At 48.1% G+C, this 20,816-nt stretch overlaps 2 protein-coding genes across 7 annotated transcripts in view; both read left to right on the top strand.

Moving 5' to 3' along the window:
* The window catches only part of CPSF3 (cleavage and polyadenylation specific factor 3), a 40,548-nt gene extending 31,892 nt beyond the window's left edge, over positions 1-8,656 (top strand). The window contains exons 16-19 of one of the 2 annotated variants that reach the window (XM_026009133.2): positions 3,015-3,084; positions 5,464-5,560; positions 7,314-7,430; positions 7,645-8,656. In XM_026009133.2, coding sequence (XP_025864918.1) covers positions 3,015-3,084; positions 5,464-5,560; positions 7,314-7,415 — 269 coding nt within the window. In that variant the 3' untranslated portion in view covers positions 7,416-7,430; positions 7,645-8,656. Of the gene's footprint in view, positions 1-3,014; positions 3,085-5,463; positions 5,561-7,313; positions 7,431-7,548 lie in introns of both variants that reach the window. The other variant, XM_026009132.2, reaches the window with a different exon arrangement.
* Positions 8,657-10,073: 1,417 nt separating this feature from the next.
* IAH1 (isoamyl acetate hydrolyzing esterase 1 (putative)) lies at positions 10,074-20,732 on the top strand. Of its 5 annotated transcripts, none has more exons than XM_026009123.2 (6): positions 10,074-10,196; positions 11,041-11,093; positions 16,232-16,380; positions 18,228-18,389; positions 19,298-19,416; positions 20,412-20,732. In XM_026009123.2, exons 1-6 carry the CDS (start codon positions 10,116-10,118, stop codon positions 20,592-20,594), a joined length of 747 nt encoding a protein of 248 aa, XP_025864908.2. In that variant the 5' UTR covers positions 10,074-10,115; the 3' UTR covers positions 20,595-20,732. The 5 variants fall into 5 exon arrangements, with proteins under 5 accessions (XP_025864908.2, XP_025864910.2, XP_025864913.2 ...); XM_072767755.1 differs by having other exon boundaries at positions 10,111-10,196; positions 11,041-11,173; positions 16,264-16,380; XM_026009126.2 differs by having other exon boundaries at positions 10,115-10,196; positions 16,264-16,380.
* The last annotated feature ends 84 nt before the right edge of the window (positions 20,733-20,816 follow it).

The raw sequence follows: 20,816 nt of genomic DNA, 5'->3' as shown, positions 1-20,816 counted from the left end.
CACCTTCTGTCAGGCAGGCATTATTCTAGGTGCTTAGGGCAGAGCAGCGACTGCAGCAGATCGTTACCCTCTGGGAACTGGTACTCTAGTAAGCACCGGGGCAGCTTCAGAGGGTTTGGAGGGAGCGAGAGCAGATGTATAGGGTTTGAGGGGCCATATTAAGGACTTCGGACTTATAGTCTGAGTGAAGTGGGTTACATTGTAAGGTTTCCAAGGATTGCTCTGGTGCTCGTTAAGAAGGGACTGGCGGGGCAAGTAAGAAAGCAGGTGTTTCAGGAGCTCAGTGGCCCTGCAGGTGGTGGGGGGAGGACCTCAGGCAGAGATGGTGAAGGTGGCAGAAAGTGCTCAGGTTCTGGAGACACTTTGAAGGCAAAGCCAGCAGTGTTTCCTTCTGGGTTAGATACAGATGGTGAGAGAAAAGAGACAAGATGAATTTTCAAGAGACAAGACAGTGAGGAGTGTCTGTGATACATTAGCGTGGAGAGCTGTCACCCATGGGGCTAAGTGAGAGGGTTTCTAATAAGCAGTACTTGCTCCCGTGGGAGGTGAAAAATATTATGAGGATCAACACGCTCCCTCTTTTGTTGCACGTGGGGAAGTGGAGGACATTCATTCTGTACACTTACTGCATAAGAAATTGACTTTCTCCTATCCAAACTTGGTATTGTAACATTTTCTAGCAGAGTTAACAACTGGGGCCCACAGGCCAAGTCCCGCCCCCCCACCTGTATTTGTAAAGTTTTATTGAAACACAGCAATGCCCATTCATTCACATATTGTCTAACGCTGCCCTCCGAGCTCCCACAGCAGAGTTGGGTGGTTACAGTGGAGACCACGTGGCTCATGAAGCCTGAAATACAGTGTGGCCATCCACAGAAGGTTGCCAGGTCTCTTCTAGAGGCACCTTCTGTGAACAGTCTGATTCCTCTTTGCTAGTGTTTCACTCCCTTTTCATTTCTTAGCCTGCTGGCCCTTGGGTGCAGATTCTAGAAACACAACCTGGGTTTGTATCTGTGTGTGTTCTACCCCAATTTCAGTTTCTGTGTCTCCTGTTCTCACCGAGGACACACAGCAAAGCTTAAGCATTTTCAAAATGTATTCCTTTATGTTCTTCTATTCCATTAATATTCCTCTGTTTTACAATGCACTGGTTTTCAGTATGTCTGTGTCCTGTTTTGACACACACCGATTAGGGGCAGGTATACACACGTATAACTGATCTCACATTGTACACATATAGTCTCATGTATCAGAGGAGTTTCTCATAAATATTATGATAAATAGGCAAATATGCATACATGTGCACTCACATTTTGGAAAGTTTCTTATAATAGCTTCATAGCTTAGATTTTTTTAATGTATTTTATGAGATTTTTCACATCTGGTAAATGCTTATTTAATACTTAATAGGACTAATGATTATAATTAAAGTATACAGTTTTATTATATAGGTTTCTTGGCTGACATCTGGTTTGTTGTATATTCAGTTAATATATGAAACGGGATCCCTGGGTGGCTCAGTGGTTTGGTGCCTGCCTTTGGCGCAGGGCACGATCCTGGAGTCCCAGGATCGGGTCCCACGTCGGACTCCCAGCATGGAGCCTGCTTGTTCCTCTGCCTGTGTCTCTGCCTCTCTCTCTCTCTCTCTCTCATAAATAAATAAATAAATAAACAAACAAACAAACAAACTTTAAAAAAACTCATGAAACTATTTCATCACAAGGAAAAATACTTCTGTGACTGTTGTGATAGATGCTTAACTATGTTTCTTATGATCATTTCTCTATGTGTACAGATATTAAATCTTTAATATAGTGCTATATGCCAACAAGATCTGTATTTCTTTGAAAAGGAAAAAGCTTCATGAATTGAAAACAATCAGAGTAACTATAGTCTAACCTATAGAATAATTTAAGGGAAACGACAATTTGGTTCTTTTGCACAAAGTAGATTCACCATAGTCAACTTGAAAACATTTACATCACCCCACCAAAAAAAATCATATTCTTTAGTGATAAGCCCCCAGTCAAGACAACCACTAATCTACTTTCTTTTCCTATTCTCTGTGTCTATGGACTTGCCTCTCCTGGACATTACATATAAATGGAATAATAATACATGTTTTTTTTTTTGTGACTGGCTTCTTTCCCTGAGCACAGTGCTTCAAGTTTCATCCATGTTGTAGCATAAATCAGTACTTCTTCCTTTTCATGGCAAAATAATGTTCCATTGTGTAGATGTACCGCATTTTGTCTCTCTATTCATCAGCTGATAGACATTTGGGTTGTTTCTACCACTTGGCTACTATAGATAATGTTGCTCTCAACATTCATGTACAAGTTTTTGTGTAGACATATGTTTCCACTTCTCTTGGGTCTACACCTAAGAGTAGAATTACTGGGTCATAGGCTAACTGAAGGTTTCACTTTCTGAGGAACTGCCAGATAGTTCCTCGCTGTTCTGCTGCTGGTGATGGGCTGGGAGATACTTAGTGATCTAGGGGCACATTTGAAACTCCAGGTCATCTTCCTGAACCGTTAGATCACTTTGTTTTGGGAAGGGGGAGCTAAGTAATATGACAGGCAAATGATTTTAAATAGTAATTTTATTAAAATCATCCTGTGTGCATTATATATAGTAGAATGCAAAAGTTATATAACGTTTTAGGTAAAACAAAAATTCCAGAGATCTCTGAGCCTGGACATGCCCCTAGAACTCCTGGAGTTCTAGGTTCACTTCCGCTCATAAATAAAATGCAGAAAAGTTTGAGAAACATTACAAATAAATTTTACAAATAAAATTTAAAGTAATCTTAAATGTCACTCTGTGTTCTGTATTTAACAAGAACAAAAGTGACGAAAATATCGGTTTGCCTCAGCAGGTAAATGGTTTGTCACTTGAAGGATTCCATAGGTGATCATCTTACCTTATCAGCAGCTGTGTTCTGATTATTGACTCAGGAATTATTCTAAATAAGAATTTGGAAATGGAACTATGTTGCTTTTTTCCCCCAGGTGCAGTACAGAAGGTTTCTAAAAAATTAGAAATGCATGTCTATAGCAAGAGGCTGGAGATCATGCTCCAGTAAGTATTGTCCTTATTATTGCCCCACAAGGAGTGGCGAGGCAGGGCAGGGAGGAGGAGGCCGGGATTTAGTTCTGGCTCACTGATGGTCGTGAGGCTCAGACAGGTCACTTCACCACTCTGGATGTCTGTGTTTGTATCTGTAAGGTGGTTTGAACCGCATCCTTCCAGCTAAACACTCTAGCCAGTTCCAAATACCTGTGACCCTGGTTTGCCATTTCTGGCACAGTTGACAAAGATTCTTATATCGTTATTAAGGACGAGTACTAAACTCTTCACTTGGTGTTACTGTGCCTTTAAGAACTATTATATATATTCTCCTTAAATGCGAATTCTGTGTTAAGAATGTTTTCTGGACTCTTCTCAGATAGTAAGTCTATAAACTATGAATTACCTTTAAAACTCAGTATTTTTCTAAACCAGATACTAGATTTTTCCCCTTTTCTCAAGTACTCTTTTTTTGCTTTTTAAGACTGACTTATTTGAGAGAGAAAGTGAGAGAGAGAGCATGAGTAGGACAAGGAGAGGGAGAAGCAGACTCCCCACCGAGCAGGGAGCTTGATGCAGGCCTCAATCCCAGGACCCCGGGATCATGACCTGAGCTAAAGGCAGACACTTAACTGACTGAGCTCCCCAGGTGCCCCTCAGATACTCTTTAAGACTGATTTTGGGGGGCTCCTGGCTGGCTCAGTTGGTAGAGCATGTGACTCTTGATCGCTAAAGTCATGCGTTGATGCCCTACAATGGGTATGGAACCTACTTAAAATAAAAATTTTTAAAAACCTGATTTTGAAATTTTTTTTCCAAACAAAATAATCATTTGCATCATAGTGGATAGCTACCATTTAAGCTATATATTATACCAAGAAAAGGAAAATTAAAATATTTGAATTTATTTTATAATTTCCACATCTAGCACAGTGCTTTGCACATAGTATCTCTCAAATTCTTGTTGGGTAAGTGACTGCTTCTACTTATTTCTCCGTTTTTATTAACTGCTTCTATTTTTAAATTGAAAGTTACTTGACTAGGGGCACCTGGGGGGGCTCAGTCAGCTAAGCATTTGCCTTCAGCTCAGGTCATGATCCTGGGGTCCTGAGATGGAGCCCCGCATTGGGCTCCCTGCTCAGTATAGAGTCTGCTTCTGCTTCTCACCCCTGCTTGTGCTCTGTCGCTTTCTCTCAAATAAATAAAATCTTTTTTTAAAAAAATAACTTGACTAGACATATCTTAACAAAAGAAGGGCTCTGCATGTTTGGAGATTTTATGTTAACATTTCTGTTCCTTCCTTTCCCCTCAAATTCCTCACTGATAATCTTTTAAGGCAGCCATCTAGTAGCTTTTAAAAATGCATGAGCTTTTTTTTTTTTTCTTTAAGATTTTATTTATTAATGAGAGGCACAAAGACAGACAGAGACACAGGCAGAGGGAGAAGCAGGCTCCATGCAGGGAGCCCGACACGGGACTCGATCCCGGGTCTCCAGGACCACACCCTGGGCCGAAGGCAGGCACTAAACTGCTGAGCCACCCAAGGATCCCAAAAAATGCATGAGCTTTAAATGGTGACCTTGCCATAAGAAGCTACCACATATCTTCAGAAAATTGGTCTTGGTGCTGCCATTTTGATTTAAAAAGCATCCCTGTTGCACAAACTGAAAAGAGCTCAGAGTGCGGGGCAGGGACCCACAGGGACCCTCAGGGTCATTGGAAAGGCAACAGATTCAGCGTTTGCTGGCTCCCACCCTGACGGTCCTAGTAGCCCCCAGTCCTACTCCTCCTTACAGAGGGCTGTGCTCTGCAGTTCCCAAAAGCCAGACCTGCTAGCCTGTGAGCCTGAGGGTCTTCATCATTTTAGATCCCTGATGCCTTGGACAGTCGGTTGAGACTGAGGAACTTCACACAGGAGGGAAATACAACTCACAGCCCGAGCCAGCCAGGCGCCCATGAAGAACACAGTCTTAATAAATGATAGCTATGTGTTTTACCCATTTCTTTTTTTTTAAAGATTGTATTTATTTATTCATGAGAGACACAGAGAAAGAAGCAGAGACACAAGCAGAGGGAGAAACAGGCTCGCTGCAGGGAGGCCAATGCGGGACTTGATCCCAGGACCCCGGGGTCACGCCCTGAGCTAAAGGCAGACGCTCAAACACTGAGCCACCTAGGCGTCCCGTGTTTTACCCATTTTATAAAATTAATAAAATATGTGAAACTAAATTAAGTACATCTCAGGAACCGATAGAAGTATATAGATAGAAGTATTCTACTTTGGAACTAGCGGCAATCTTCAATATTATTTTTTCCCCAAATATATCAGAATGTACTTGACTTACTTGTAAATGCATTTTTCACTAATATGGCATCTTCATTTATCTTAAGGGACATATTTGGAGAAGACTGTGTAAGCGTAAAAGATGGTTCTGTTCTCAGCGTCACAGTGGATGGGAAAACTGCTAATATAAACTTGGAGACCCGGGTATGTAGCTGCGCCTTCCCACATCTCAGGACATTTGGGGAAAAAAGTGGAAACAAAAGTAATCTCTGGTCTCACACCAACAGCTCACTTTCCCATTTTGGCTTCTCCTTCCAGATTTGCTTTTTCCGTGCTTTTTATGTTATTATCTATAAAAGTTACACATTCCTGCTTTATCTTTTTTTTTAAGCTTATTTTTTTTTTTTTTTTAGTAATCTCTATACCCACTGTGGGGCTCGAACTCACAACCCCAAGATCAAGAGTTGGATGCTCTTCTGACTGAGCTGGCCAGGTGCCCTGTGTTCTTGCTTTTTTCCCTGTTCTGTCCTAAGTATTGTTGCGCCTCGCTGCACACCACACGTTTCCCGTGCATTTCCCATGATTTTCCTTCTCCATGAGAGGCCGGAGTCCACCCCAGCATTTCTCTTGTTTGGCATCCGGTTGACTCTAGATTTGTTCAGAGAAGCTGCTCTCCTGTTGTACCAGCAGGATCCAAGTGGTTTTTCCAGAATTTCTCAAATGGGATTTGAGATTGGGGGGGCGGGGGGCTGCTCTGGTCTCACACTAGAGATCCTACAAAACTATTTCTAGAGCATAAATGAATAAGTATATCTTGCAGGCTTGTTTTTGAAGATTAGAACAGTTCTCCCAAATGAATAACATAGGTTTTAAATTTCTTTTACATCTTTGACTATATAGATGCTCTGAGAAGACACTAGATTATCTTACCCCACTAGAAACAAAAGCTAAGAACATAGCCAAGCGATTAACTAGAGAAGAAATATGGATAGGCAGCAAGCACGTGAAACAGCTGTTCAGGACAGCCCGGGTGGTTCAGCGGTTTAGTGCTGCCTGCAGCCCAGGGCGTGATCTTGGAGACCCTGGATCGAGTCCCACGTCAGGCTCTCTGTATGATGCCTGCTTCTCCCTCTGCCTGTGTCTCTGCCTCTCTCTCTCTGTCTCTATGAATAAATAAATAAAAATCTTTAAAAAATATAAATACCTTTATCCACAGTTCCACTTACTGGATTTAATCAAAGAAAATTAGACAAGTTAATGATAAAATAATTCAAGCAAAGATATATATACAAGGATTTCTATCTTAGCATTAATTATCATATGAACAAAACTGCAAGAGACTGAAATATACAAGAGTAGGAGACAGTAAATAAAGTCACTGAATAAATAGACTATGTGTATGGTGTACACGGAGACATGGAGTACTGTCCATGTACCCATCCAGGAGATGGTGATCTGGACAACATTAGGTTATATAGACTTAAGGGTGTCATTTTTTTCTTTACTAAGTTTTAATATGAGCAATATTTACAGTATGATAAAAAAATTTTAAACATCATATTGTTTGTCGCTGAGAAATAACTAGATTATTAATCTAAAGCAAATGTAATACCAAATGTTGAGTAGATGAGCACACCTGTCACTTGCTAAGTAATTTGTGTTACAAAGACTGAATTCAAGTTGTCACTTACTGGGTCAATATATGGGCTTTGGAGTAAATATAGTTCACTAGATTTTCCATGTATTGCATTTTTCCAAAATTAATCTCTAATTAAACCCAGTGATCGTGCTGTCGAGCCTGTGCGCCCCGGGCCTCTGGGCCTGCAGCCTGCAGGGCAGCAGCTCTGCTCTGGAGAGGCCAGGCTCTCTCCCCTCCCGGAAATGATGATTCTGACTTTATCCTCAATAGTACACTCTAGACACTTCGGGTGAAAGGCCTGTCTGCTTTCACTTTCAGACTGTAGAGTGCGAAGAAGGAAGCGAGGATGATGAGTCCCTCCGAGAGATGGTGGAGCTGGCCGCGCAGAGACTGTACGAGGCCCTCACACCGGTCCACTGACACCTCGAGGTCTCTGTACGTGTTAAAGCTTTTTTTAATGCTCGACTCTGCTTCTGTTACTTAAAATAAAATACGTTAGTTTCTGTGGCGTAGCCTATTTACTCATGACGTTAAATGGCCTTTATTCCAACAGCTTAAGTACTCCTAAATTACCAACTAATTTGCCCAGGATTCCTGAACTCCTAAATAAAAGGCCTGTTATTTCAGAATGCATTGATTCTGCTTCCAGGCACGTGCACAGCTGCCCTGGAAACCTTAAAGATCGGCTCCTAGCAACTGAACCAGAACGTCACAGTGTCCTTTCTAAGGGAAGAAAATGCATGATGGTTTGTATTTTCTTACCCATATTCTGAATGTGAATTAATAGAGATGATCACCTAACGCGCCTTTTCTCTTCCTTCCCTCCCGATCCTCTTGGCAGATTCCGTAATTTGTGCATTTGTAAAATTACGACTTTCGGGATTCAGTGATATTTTCTTAATATCTGCACATTCAGTTCAGAGATTCAGGCTAATTTTTACAGCTAAGTTCAAGGGTATTCAGCTGTGAGTGGTTGCATTGCTCTGTGTGGTCATTTGGCCAATTTCCTGAAGCACGTGTAGTTCAGACCTGCCAGTTTAACTGGACACAGGAGTGTGGAGTGCAGTGCAGGTGAGCAGGATGGTGTTGGGGGTCTGCCTGACGCCTCTGCGGGGGGTGGGAGGGCCAGGCACGTGCAGAAGCTCGCTCTCCCCTTCACAGCCCAACTCAAGAGTGGCTCACACTGACCGGCAAGCTAAAGTGTCCGCCAACCACAGCCCCTAAACTCGACCAGCCCTGTTCGTGCTCTTCTCGCCTCACCTCTTGGTGACTTAGAGCCACCGAGCACTCCTTCCCTGCCTCCTATTGAGAGACCCGAGTGCACAGATCTGAACTTTTACTTGAAATATTTCTGTAAGATACACCACTTTGTCTCTGACCCAAACCAAAGCTCTAAGGGTCACCTTTTGTGTCACGTAAAAGTTTGTTATCATAGATTATCTTAGAAAGCAATGTATAGGGGATCCCTGGGTGGCTCAGCGGTTTGGCGCCTGCCTTTGGCCCAGGGCATGATCCTGAGGTCCGAGGATCGAGTCCCAAATCGGGCTCCCTGCATGGAGCCTGCTTCTCCCTCTGCCTGTGTTTCTGCCTCTCTCTCTCTCTCTGTGTCTCTCATGAATGAATGAATAAATAAATAAAATCTTTAAAAAAAAAAAAAAAAACAATATATAGAGTAAAAGGGAGTTGTCTTTTCTCCGAGGTAACCAGTCTGAGTCAAGGATTCCCAGTTGCTCTTGAGTCTGTCTGTCCCTGTCTTCTCTGCACTGGGGCTCTGAGTCCCTGACATCGGTCCCCTCTGGGTCCTGCCACAGCCTCCCTGTGGTCCAGTCCTGAGATGCAGACACCTGCTCTCAGGCCTTCCCTGCTGAAAGCCCTGCAGGGCTTCCTTGTAATTAGGGTCAAGTCCGAAGCCAGGGGCTCGGGCTGCACGCTGGAATCACGTGGGGAGCAGTAAGACACACAGACGCCCACGTCTCACCATCAGAGTAAAGTGAGTTGGTCTGGAGTGAGGGTCCTTCATCAGCACAGTTTTAAAGTTCCCCAGGTGATTCTAGGTGAAGCCAGGGAACTGGCCCGAGGGCTTGGTTATGCTCTGCATCGCCCTCCCTGCCTCTTGGGCTCCAGCCAGTCTCCCACCTGACACCTTCCATCCCAGCCACAGCGAGGTATGTCGGCTTTGCTGTGCTTCGCTGTCCCCTCCTGCTCATGGTTTTCTCCCTCAGTTCACTTGTCTTGAAACATCCTTCTGGCTCACTTTCTATCACAGCCATCCAACTCCACTGCGTGGCTGAGGTGACCCAGGCTCTGGCCAAACTTGAGTCAAGCTCCTGAGTCCTGGAGCTCCTGTGTCTTCCAATGGGCCCCCACCTTGGCTCTGTCCTGGCCCCTCTGGAATCCTGCTGGGGATCTGCTTCAGTTCCTCAGCCTCCCAACCCCGCCTGCCTTCAGCAAGAAGCCTGTGGAGATGGTTGAGCAAGTAATCACTCTGCCTTCTAGCAGTTGTACATCCTAACACCCTCACCCTGCTCCTTGGCTCTGGATCCCCGCCTTGCCTCATTTCTCCGCTACTGCAAGACCCCATCGTCCTTGGAGTCTGCCTTCCTGTCTCCACTTGGTCTTAGCCAAAAGGCCGAGAAGCCATTGCCTTCCTGTCTTCAGCAAACGTCCTAAGGTTTTCTGTGAGGTCGAAACAGATGGTGGAGTCCGCTTAAGGAGGGTTGTGTGATGAACGAGTCCCTCGGGAGCACCTACCCCCCACCGATCTCCACACTCTTGCCATTTGCGGAGCATCTGACCCCGCGTGGGGGGTGCGCTCCCTTCGGGTCGGGGGAGCTGCCGGGCGCCCCGCCCCCGACAGCCGGGATGAACCAACCGGCAGAGCGCGTTTTGTAAACGGACAAAAGGAGCTTTCCAAGGGGCAACGGCAGGTGTTAAAGGTGGCCGGTTGGTCGCCAAAGAGTCGAGCTCGAGGAGCCCCGGGGGTGCGGCGGGCAGGCACCCCACGGGCGACAGGAGGGCCACGGACCTTGCGGGTGCCGCCCCGCCCCCGGCCGCGCGCCCCGCCCCCGCCCCGCCCCGCCCGGATATCCGGCCCGGCCCCGCCGCTCGCTGGTAAGCAACATGGCGCTGTGTGAGGCGGCGCGCGGCGGCTCGTCCCTGCTCTGGCCGCGGGTGTTGCTCTTCGGAGACTCCATCACCCAGGTACCGCCGCTCGGTCGCACACGTCCGGGTCCCCCTCTGGGCGGCGCCCCCCGGGGGCCGCGGGCCTGGCGGCTCGCTGGCTGCGGCCTCCCTGCGCCCGCGCCCTGCCCCTGCACCGCGACGTCCGGGCCGCTTCGGAGCCGCGGGCGGGGAGGGCGTCCCTGTTGCTCGGGCCCGGCGGGGGCGCGGCGGGCGAGGGGCGGGCGGGGACGTGGCCGGCGGAATCCCCGGGACCGCTGCCGCCCGCCCGCCCGCCCGCGTGAGGGGAGAACACGTTCGACCTCGGGGCGACCAAGTACCTCTCAGAGCTGTTCCCGTGGTGGATTTTTTTTTTTTTTTTTTTTTTTTTTTTTTTTTTTGTCTTTTCAAACATGATTTCCTCAGTTTTCTGTGTCTGGGCAGTAAGGAAGGGCTTTCCAAATTTATAGGAATATATAGTTTCAGAACGTCACCCCGAGTCCTGTGGTTCCCTTCCTTATTCCTTGCGAATCCTGGAAATGTACAGCGCGGGCCTCGCTTCCCGACTGCGCATACAGCTGATTGTTGTCTCGTGTGTATGAATTTCGGCGGCTTTTCTAAGTAGAAATGACTTAGTTCTCAGTAAGATGCGGGTGACGGGCCCAGCTGGTAGGAAAGAAGACGCCTCCCCCCCCACCCCACCCCCGATTTCCCGGGGCGCTGCTGCGGGGGCGCCGCAGTTAATTCCTGAAATGACGTGTGAGGGCAGCACTTGAGGGGCCAGGAAGTCCGGGAGCAGGAGGGGAACCCGGAACGCCCCGCTTCTAAAATGCGCGGATTACACCGACGAGTAGTAACGGACTTTTTTTTTTTTTTCCTTTCTCAGTTTTCTTTCCAGCAGGGTGGATGGGGAGCGTCCCTGGCTGACAAGCTGGTCAGGTGAGAATAGTTTCTGGATGGACGCTCCAGACTTTGTTGATGGAAACCGTAACTGCCTCTCAGAGGAGGAAGAGCGCATGGTGCGCTTCCAAACAGTATACTCCTCCTTTCTTTGCCGGCCTGAGCTCGTTAGTGTCTGCAGGGTTGGGGGCCAGAAGGAAGGACAGGCACTCAGGGTTCAGCAGAAGTTCAAACCCTAAAAGTTGTAGGAAGGATACCGGGTTTGGAGCCAAACAGATACAGGTATTCATCTGAAGACCAGTTCTTTTCCAGTTATTACAGTGCATATGATTTTTTTTTTTTTAAGATTTTATTTATTCGAGGGAGAAACAGGCTCCACACAGGGAGCCCGAAATGGGACTTGCCCCTGGGACCCCAAGATCATGCCCTGGGCTGAAGGCAGACACTCAACTTCAGAGCCACCAAGCCACCCAGTCGCCCCAACAGTGGATATGATTTAAACAAGTCATAAGGAGTTCAGTCGAAAGAAAGCCATGTATATTCATAACCCAAAATTAGCATCATTTTTGGAAACTGCCCCAATTCAAAAGGTTACAGAATATTTAGAAATGTTTTCCACATTAAAAACAGTAAACACAAGTATTTGGAATATCAGTAAACTGATCAAGAGTTTTGTCTTCTCCTTTATAAGGAATAAGCTGGATGTGTTACCATCTTATTAGTACTTGGTAATTTCTTCACCAGTATAATTCACCAAGAAAATGTATTTTCAGTTATCTCCAAATGTGAAATGTGTTTTTAAATATCTTCACTTTCTCCATGTTTATCCCCTAACCTAGAAATGAAAAACTTGACCTTCCAGCTTTTTCTGTTCCCAAATGTTTTTCCCTATTTAGGTGGACTTAATCTAGAACATGAAACTATCATTCAGTTTTCCCTCTGTAAAATGGGAGGATTATAATGGCTAAGTTCTACTGAGTGCTTACCAGGTGCCAGAAACTGAAATGCATCATGTGTATTGGCTCATTTAGTCTTCACAACTACCCTGTAATACAGAGCGGGTTAGTCTCTGACCCAGTTTAGAGCTGAGAAGATGGAGGTCACACACCTAGGAAGTGGCAGGTGGCCCGGCTCTGGAGCCCGTGGTCCTGAGCCTCTGGAGATGATTAGGGCACCTGCTCTCCTCTTGGGGGAGGCTGGAAATGTTATGTGAACTTGCTAAGGCGCCTGCAAGTGTACCTTGAATAGTAGCTTTAATGTTTAGTAATCCACTGTTTAATTGGCCTGTTTACTTTTTCTGAAAAGCTAAATAATTCAAGTGGCCCAGAAAACCAGGCATTTCAGATATTTACCCACACATAATTTTTACCAAACGTTTAATAAATAATCATTTTAGTACTAAAATCTGGTGAGAATTGACGGTTTCCAAATATGCTTGCTAGAAGACCGCTTAATTAGAAGCTAGTTTATTTTTCAGAATTGAGAAAAGTTACAAGACAGAGTTGGAGACAGCGTGTGGTCTATGCGGTCCCATCTCTACTCCCAACAGGCATCCTGTTGAGACCCAACGTGTAGCGGAGTGGCTGCTGGCCCACCCCACAGAGGCTTCACCTCAGTGACCTCAGTGACCTCTTGGCTCCGGCCTAGAGTGCCCGCCTCCCCTGGGCACCCTCGCCCGAGGATTAGGAACTAAAATCCCTTGCTGGGGCAGCAGACCCCTGGCAGAGGGAGCCCCACAGCCTCTGTTCTTCCACTGGGCGGACCCAGCTGTGGTTGGCGCGACTGGCAGGGGAGGTGGAGACTCCAGAGGATTCCACTCCACCCTCCTTTTTTAGTGCCAGACCTGGGTTCTTTCTGCCCCTTTGGTGGATGTTTTCATCTTTAGCTGTGTGAACACTTGGGGTGAATTTTCTTTTAAAAGCTTGATTTCAGAGAGGGATCCCTGGGTGGCGCAGCGGTTTGGCACCTGCCTTTGGCCCAGGGCGCGATCCTGGAGACCCGGAATCAAATCCCACATCAGGCTCCCGGTGCATGGAGCCTGCTTCTCCCTCCGCCTGTGTCTCTGCCTCTCTCTCTCTCTCTCTGTGACTATCATAAATAAATAAAAAAAAAAATTAAAAAAAAAAATTTTTAAAAAGCTTGATTTCAGAGAATGTACGAGTGGGGGGGAGGGGGGAGAGGAGGCAGGCAGGCACCCTGCTGAGTGGAGAGGGGTTGGGGCCCATCTCACAATCCCAGATCAGGACCGCAGTGGAAACCCAGAGTCGGAAGGAAGCTCAACCCACTGAGCCACCCAGGTGCCCCCGGGGGTGGATTTTTTATGTCAGCCTCAGCTGTAGGCACAGCCCTGAACTGATTCACAGTGGTTTTTTCTTTTTCTTTCTTTTTTTTTTTTTTGAAGTGTAATTAACATGCAGTGTTAGTTTCAGGTGGACTAACTCAGTGTCAAATGTAACCCAATTTCCACATTTTAAAGTTAGGAGGGCTTCATGTAACTGCCCTTCTGTACACTGCATATGTGCATAGGAATAAATCTAAAATACGCTGTCCTATAGTGACATCTTTTAAGTTTTAGCATTAGAAAACCATTTTAATAATTCTTAAATCTATATAAAGCCTTTTAAAATTCACTGACTTTTCTATTTTTTAGCCTTATCTCAGTATTTCTTTGACCAAAAATACTTGGTTTGAAGAAGTTAGAATAAATTCACCCTTTTCAGTTTTTAAAAGCTGCTGTTTGCTTTTAAAGATCAGCCTCTGCCCGGTTTATAAAACCGCATAATCTATATTGTTTCTGGAAGTCAATCTCCGAAAGCTGGACGTTTGGCAAAGAATCTTTCTGTTCTTACCTGTTCCCTTTTCATCTGAACTTAAATACTTGTTATTCATGAATTTAAAAGCCAGTCTTAATTTGCCAGTTTCTGTAGCCTGTGGAGTAAGGTGGGCACATTGATGATACTGTTCAATCTGGAGCAACTCTGATCGCCTCCCCTTTCAGAAGGGAACCTCAGCAGTTTGAACCCTGAGCCTCCCTCCCTCCCGCTTTTTTCCTGGTTCACAGCCTTATAATAGAGATTCTTTTTCAGTCTGTAATGGCTGCTTTTCATCTTCACACTGCCCAGCAGATAAGGTATTAGGTTCAGCTTTCATAGCTGGGGAGCCTGAAACTCAGAGAAATTAAGGGCCAAAGCCTGATCTGCTAGTCAAGGGTAACAAGATCCAGGCCCTGGTCACTCTGATTCCAGACCTTTCCCCTCTCCTCCCACATCATGAAGGCCTTAGGGAGGAAGCCACCTCACCTTCTGGTTTTTAAAACATTGCACTGAGTAAAACATTGGAGGGACAGGAAACAAACTCCTCTTGTCAAAAAAAAATTTTTTTAAGTAGGTTCTACACTGGGTGTGGAGCCCAAAGCGGGCTTGAACCCACGACCCTGAGATCAAGACCTGAGCTGAGGTCAAGAGTCAGATGCTTAACCAACAGAGCCCTCCAGGCACCCCACAGTATTCCATTTTATTTTTTTGGTTTTTTTTTTTGTTTTTGTCTTTGTTTTTGTTTTCCATTTTAAATTAAGGGAGTCTTTAAAGTGGCTAGCCAGCTTTTTGTAATCATTATGCATTAAAAACCCCAAGCATCACACTTAGAAATAAATGTGGATGGGCAGCCCCGATGGCCAGCAGTTTGGCGCTGCCTTCAGTCCAGGGTATGATCCTAGAGACCCAGGATCGAGTCCCATGTCGGGCTCCCTGCATGCAGCCTGCTTCTCCCTCTGCCTGTGTGTCTCTGCCTCTCTCTCTCTGTTTGTCTTGAATAAATAAAGTCTTAAAAAAAAAAAAAAAGTGGCTAAATTTTATTGTCCCCAAGATTTATAAATTTTGAGAGCTTTTCGAGTAACGTCAAACCAAGTCCCTTCCTCTTGTCTCCGCATCTGTTGACTGGCCTGGTAGCCTGCAGTTGTCGGTGCCCTGGGTTCTCTGCTCCTATGTAGGAATTTGAACGATATACCAAAGTGAACCATGTCAATTTGCTAACCATAGATTGTACTGAGGTGTTTTCTTAATTTTATTATGGACAACTTTAAGCATCTACAAACAGCAGGAGGCCTGACCACTAAGTAAAGGAGCAGGGACACAAACCCAGGCAACCAGTCAAGATCCATGTTCATTGTACCATACGGTACTGGGAATCAAACCACAGAGTTTGTTTGTTTGTTTGTTTTTTAAGATTTTATTTAAGAGTGTGTGTGGGCACAGGCAGGGGGGAGAGAGGGAGGGTGCCCCCAAACCACATATTTTTAAGAAGGAAAAACAATATATTTACTAAAATTGTTGAATCAGGCATGCCTGGTGGCTGTCAGTGAAGCGTCTGCCTTCAGCTCAGGTCCTCATCCTGGAGTCCCAAGCTTGAGCCCCACATGGGGCTCCCTGCTCAGCAGGGAGTCAGCTTCTCGCTGCCCTCCAGCCCCTCTCCCATCTAGTGTTCTCTCAAAATCTTTTAAAAAACTAAAAGGACTGAAAACCATGGGCTAATACTGATAATGACATGTCACTGTAGGTTTGTCACAACAAATGTGCCACTCTCGGGGGCAGGAGTGTGTGGGAACTGTTTCCTCCTTTTGGGTTTGCTGCACACCCTAAGATGCTTCTTAAAAACTAGTCTGTAAAAACGCCTCAAAACTCCCATGTACAGACCCAAACCATCGTTACCCCCGAGCTCCAGCTGCTGGTGACTTCTGCCCACGATACTTGCTCACATAGCACCCGTCTGCTGCAAACTCCACATCACGGGACCTCGCTGCCCATGCGTGAGTCTGCAGACAAAATGACAGCCCGTTTGCTCAGTTACTCAGAACTCCTGTCAAGGAAGGGCTTGACCTGTGTCTTGGACAGATTTAAGGCCGGCACGTTCAACTCTGCCTGCTCTTCTCAAATGAAACTCCTCGGGCACCTGGTTGGCTCAGTCCAAAAAAGCCTGTGACACGATCTCGGGACTGGGTTTGAGCCTCACGTTGAGGGCAGAGGTGACTTAAACTGTAAAAAGGTGAAAGCACATCAGAGCCACCTGACCTCAGCAGGTGCCACGGCCTGGAGAGCACACACCAAGGGTTCACTGCAGGGAGGACTAGAAACCATTCTTTGACCACAATTCATCTTTTTTTAAAAAATTCTCCATTTCAGAAAATGTGATGTTCTGAATCGTGGATTTTCAGGTTACAATACCAGATGGGCCAAAATCATCCTTCCGAGATTAATCAGGAAAGGGGACGGTCTGGACTGCCCAGCAGCAGTGACAATTTTCTTCGGTGCCAATGACAGTGCACTGAAAGGTAAAGGCATTCTTGGGTTTTTTCTACTTCATTTTTAACTTTGGTTTGAGAGTGAGCGAGTGCACGTGTGCAGGGGTGGGAGGGCGGGGGCGGGGGGGGAGAGAGCGAATCGCTAGCAGACTCCATAGCCAGGGCTCGATTTCATGACCCTGAGGTCACAACCTGGGCAGAAACCACGGGTTAGGTTAGACTGAGCCCCCAAGCGCCCGTTTTTGTGTCAGAGCAAACTTAAAACTTTCTTCAACCGTGTACTTCTTGCCCAATAGATAGTCTTACCAAATTTATAGAGTTCCCAGAGTTTATTTGTATTTCTTTTGGCTTTAATGTCAGCAGGTTTTATTCCCGACTTATTTTCTACCTGAGTTATTGGCCGATCTAAGATCTCAAACACTTAAAATGTTTTCTAGGGTCCATTAGTGTTGTGCTGAGTTTTGAATGTTTTTCTCATTAGTTGGGGTAGCTGGCAGCAGGGCGCCCACCTTGCAGGGGGTGAACCACCCGTGGGGGAGCAGCTCAGGATGCCACCCCAACCCGGGCACAGACTTCTCCGGGTGCTGGGAAACGGGCATGAAGTGGGGCTGTGTCCCTGTCTTTGGAAAGCGCTGCCCCTGAGGATGGAGGGCTGGCCAGCGTGGGCCCTGCCCTCCCTCCTGCTCCTGCGAGGGGGGCCCCGGGCGCAGCATAACGGGGAGAGTCGGCAAGCCCTGGGCACAGGTGGGGACGGCGCGGGTGAGGCTGCAGGGAGAGCCAGGGGTGCTCGCCGTCGCTGAGAAAGCTATTCTAGGAACCGCGACTTAGCAGAGACCCTTTATGTCATACACCAAAAGCTGTAAGGAAACTCCCAAAGGTGAATTTTTATCAGAATTAAGACAAGGAGAAACAGGTTCCAAGCATAAAAGCAATGGAGGAAATCATAAAGGAAAAAATAAGGCTTATGAAATATGTCAAACCATAAAGACTCAAATTGGAACTTATTTCTTAAGCTCTCGTGCTCAGAGCTACTGAGTGTGAAGTGAGATGGGCACGTTCTTCCAGCCGGTGGGGAAAGCTGCCGTCTGGAAGGATAGTTGAGGGCTGCAGCGGAGGGCTTGCCTCGCCTGGAAGCAGCCCGACACTCAGTAAAGCAGCCACGCAGAGGTGCAGACGCTTCTGTGAGGGCGTCTGTCACAGCAAACAGTAGGGCGCCGCGTGGTCAGGCTGGTCCCCTGACAACTAGCCATGTTTCGGGGACCTGTGGACACAGAAACGCCTGTAATCTATATAATGTCACATGAAAAAGTCCAGTGTGGTTATGTATCTTCAGCATGATTCCAGTTTGTCTGTTTTTTTAAAGTATACGTATCATATGGAAAAGACTAGAAGTATGTCCACATGCTGCCAGCGGTTTTCTGGGTGGTGGGATCAGAGTGGTTTTAGTCTCCTCCTGGGATTGTGTTCACGTGTGGTTTGCCACACGCCTGCAGCGGCTCTTGTACACTTGCACGTGAGCCCATTTAGAAATAAGCCTCCGCCACCATGATGGGCGTGGGGCCACGGCTGACCTGTGTTGGCCGGCTGCTTCCCACGCTGTGCCGATGGATCTTCACGACCCCGTCAGGCAGACCCAGCTCTCGTCCTCCCCGGTGAGGAAGTCACAGCACGGGAAGGCCGAGCGTGTCCCCCAGGGCGCAGGCTAAGCCTGAACCTGGCAGCTTCCCTCTGTGCCAGCCAAGCGCTGCAGTCCTGGGTGTTAAGCCGCCGCCGCCGCCAGGCACCCTCCAGAGCCTCAGACCTGGAGTGCGTACTGACATTCCTGTTGTCACCTGTAACAAGTGTGCACCTGGGGTATCCGTGTTCCTCCTCAACAGATGAGAATCCCAAGCAGCACATCCCCCTGAACGAGTACGTGGCGAATCTAAAGAGCATGGTGCAGTACCTGAAGTCTGTGGACGTCCCTGAGGACAGGATCGTCCTCATCACGCCGCCCCCACTTTGGGAGGCTGCGTGGGAGCAGGAGTGCCTCCTGCAAGGTAAGCATGTCAGCAGTGTGCCCAGCAGCCAGAGCGCCAGCGTCGGAGAGACTCCCGTCTGTGCGCCTAGGGTCTGAGGCCTACACGTCCTTATTGGGCTGTTTTGTGTCAACGGAGATTAAGCCCAGAAAGCAGAGCTTGGGTTACGTGGACCCCTGCAGGTGTGGCCCGGGTGAGGGATCCTCACTGTGGCTGAGGCGGCCCCGGCCTGGAAGGAGCCGTGCGGACGCTGAGCGAGCATCTCCGCAGCCTGCCTGGGTATGCACCAGGCTGTCCTCCCAACTTCGCAGCAGCAGGAAGTGCCTCGGCCGCTGCTGTGCCCTTCTCTGTCCACACGCAGCCTTGCCTGTGCCACCGCTCTGCAGCAGCGGGCTGCTGGCCGACACCAGGTCTCCACCCAGGTGCTAAGCCAGGACCTGGGGTGCTAAGCCAGGACCTGGTCCCCGGTTCCTGCCTGCCGGGCTAGGGAGGGCGGCCGTTCTGTAAATACAGTTCCCCCACGGAGGTAAGTAGACAGGTTTACCCTCAAGAGGACGGACTGGGAGGAAGGGGCTCTGCCCACCGTCACAGGAAGTGGATGAGTCGCCCTGTCGCTGGCTCAGAGCTTAGTGGGGGACCCTCATGATGGCTTGTAGGGTGGCAGGTCTGTCCCGGAACATTCGTGCTCAGCCCAGGTGGGCAGAGGTGTGCCAGTTAGAGCTCCTCGGTGCTTCCCAGATTGTAGGTCACAACACCGAGCAAGTTATGTTTCTTTAATGGAATAGAAAAAACAATGGGACACAGTAGGCACTGTTCCGTGAGACTCGTTTCACTTACGTAGATGAGGTACGTCCCTGTGGATGGAGAAGCCTCCAGGTCACCAGGCCTGCACAAGGGCCCGCTGTGACCTGCCTGCGCTCTCTCAACAGGCTGCAAATTAAATCGTCTGAACTCGGTTGTTGGTGAATACGCAGGCGCCTGCCTCCAGGTGGCCCACGACTGTGGGATCGATGTCCTTGACCTGTGGACCCTGATGCAGGACACACAGGTACCAGGGCTGGCTCGGTCCTTGGGGGGAGTGGGATCACACAGACGTGACCCTGCTATGTGTGGCTCTGAGTAGGTGAGACCGTTATCCCTTTCACCAGTTAAACCAGGAAGCTGAGGTAGGTGGGGGGAGCCCCAGAGGCTCCAGGACGGCGTGCAGCCCCCACCCTTGCTTGGCCGGGTTCCTCTGCTGCACCCAGCAGCTGGCATCCTTCCCCGGGACCCCTCAAATGGTCAGGAGTCCACACAGAGCAAAAGGAGCCAAAAAATGGTTCCTATTAAGGACATTCAGGCCAAGTTCTTTTATAATATGGGGGAGAGTTGGTTTAAAACTCATTGAAAGGCAAAATGACGGATTTAAGCAGGACCTTGTGGTGGGCCCCCGCCGGCCCCCGCGCTGGGCAATTCCCCCCACAAAACCAACACCTGCACTTCAGCCTCCCTCCCAGCCCTGGCCCTCCTGTGGTTTCCCAGGCCAGGAGCAGGAGAGGACAGCATCCAGTGTCCTGGCTTCGTCTGGGTTGGCGTCCATCTAAGAGGTTTGAGAACTGAACACTACTGTGTGAGGGGCTCTTACAAAGAACCCTTGAAGGTTCTAGAGCAGGGAGTGGGGCAGAGAGGAGCCCCGAGGCCTGGGGACCCCTGGTCTGGGAGAGTTGTGAACGAGCTGGCCCGCTGGCTGCTCCCCGCAGCTCTAAGGGTAGACGCGGGGCACCCAGCAGCTACAGCTTAGGACCGGACAGGACAAGCTCCGTCTGCCTCATACCCAGACGGGGGGTGTCCAGCAGTGGGACACCCCGGGCCCAGCAGACAGGGCTTTTGTTGACATCAGTGCACCGTGTTCACTCGTTCAGCCTCCTCTTCCAACTGATGAGCTGGAAGGTGGCTCAGGCCGGCCCTGAACAGTGGTAGGCGGTTCACGAAGCTCAGTCCGTCCGGGCAGCAGGGGGAGCTGCGCGGCCGGTAGCGCGCGCTAACTTCTCTCCTCCCTTGCAGGACTTCTCGTCCTATCTGTCAGATGGACTGCACTTGTCACCAAAGGGAAATGAGTTCTTGTTCTCCCACCTGTGGCCTCTGATAGAGAAGAAAGTCTCCTCCTTGCCTTTGCTGCTCCCTTACTGGCGAGACGTAGCAGAAGCCAAACCAGAACTAAGTCTTCTGGGAGACGGGGACCATTAACCACAGAAAACCAAGTGTGGCCATTAACTTGCCGGAAGTGACAAAGATAAGTGATCAGACCTTTGCTCATGACTTTGGAATAAAAAACACTGAACCTCCCCCACCAAGATTAATAAAAGCATTAGAATTTTTAGAGAAGCTCTCAGATTGTTGTGTTCTGGTGATATCTGACTAGGTGCAGGTGTCATCAGTGCAAACCCTGGGCGGCTTGTTAACTCTATA

Source organism: Vulpes vulpes, chromosome 8 (genome assembly GCF_048418805.1).
Source record: "Vulpes vulpes isolate BD-2025 chromosome 8, VulVul3, whole genome shotgun sequence".
Taxonomy (NCBI): domain Eukaryota; kingdom Metazoa; phylum Chordata; class Mammalia; order Carnivora; family Canidae; genus Vulpes; species Vulpes vulpes.
The sequence above is the reverse complement of the archived record's forward strand: the minus strand, read 5'-3'. Positions and strand labels throughout refer to the sequence as shown.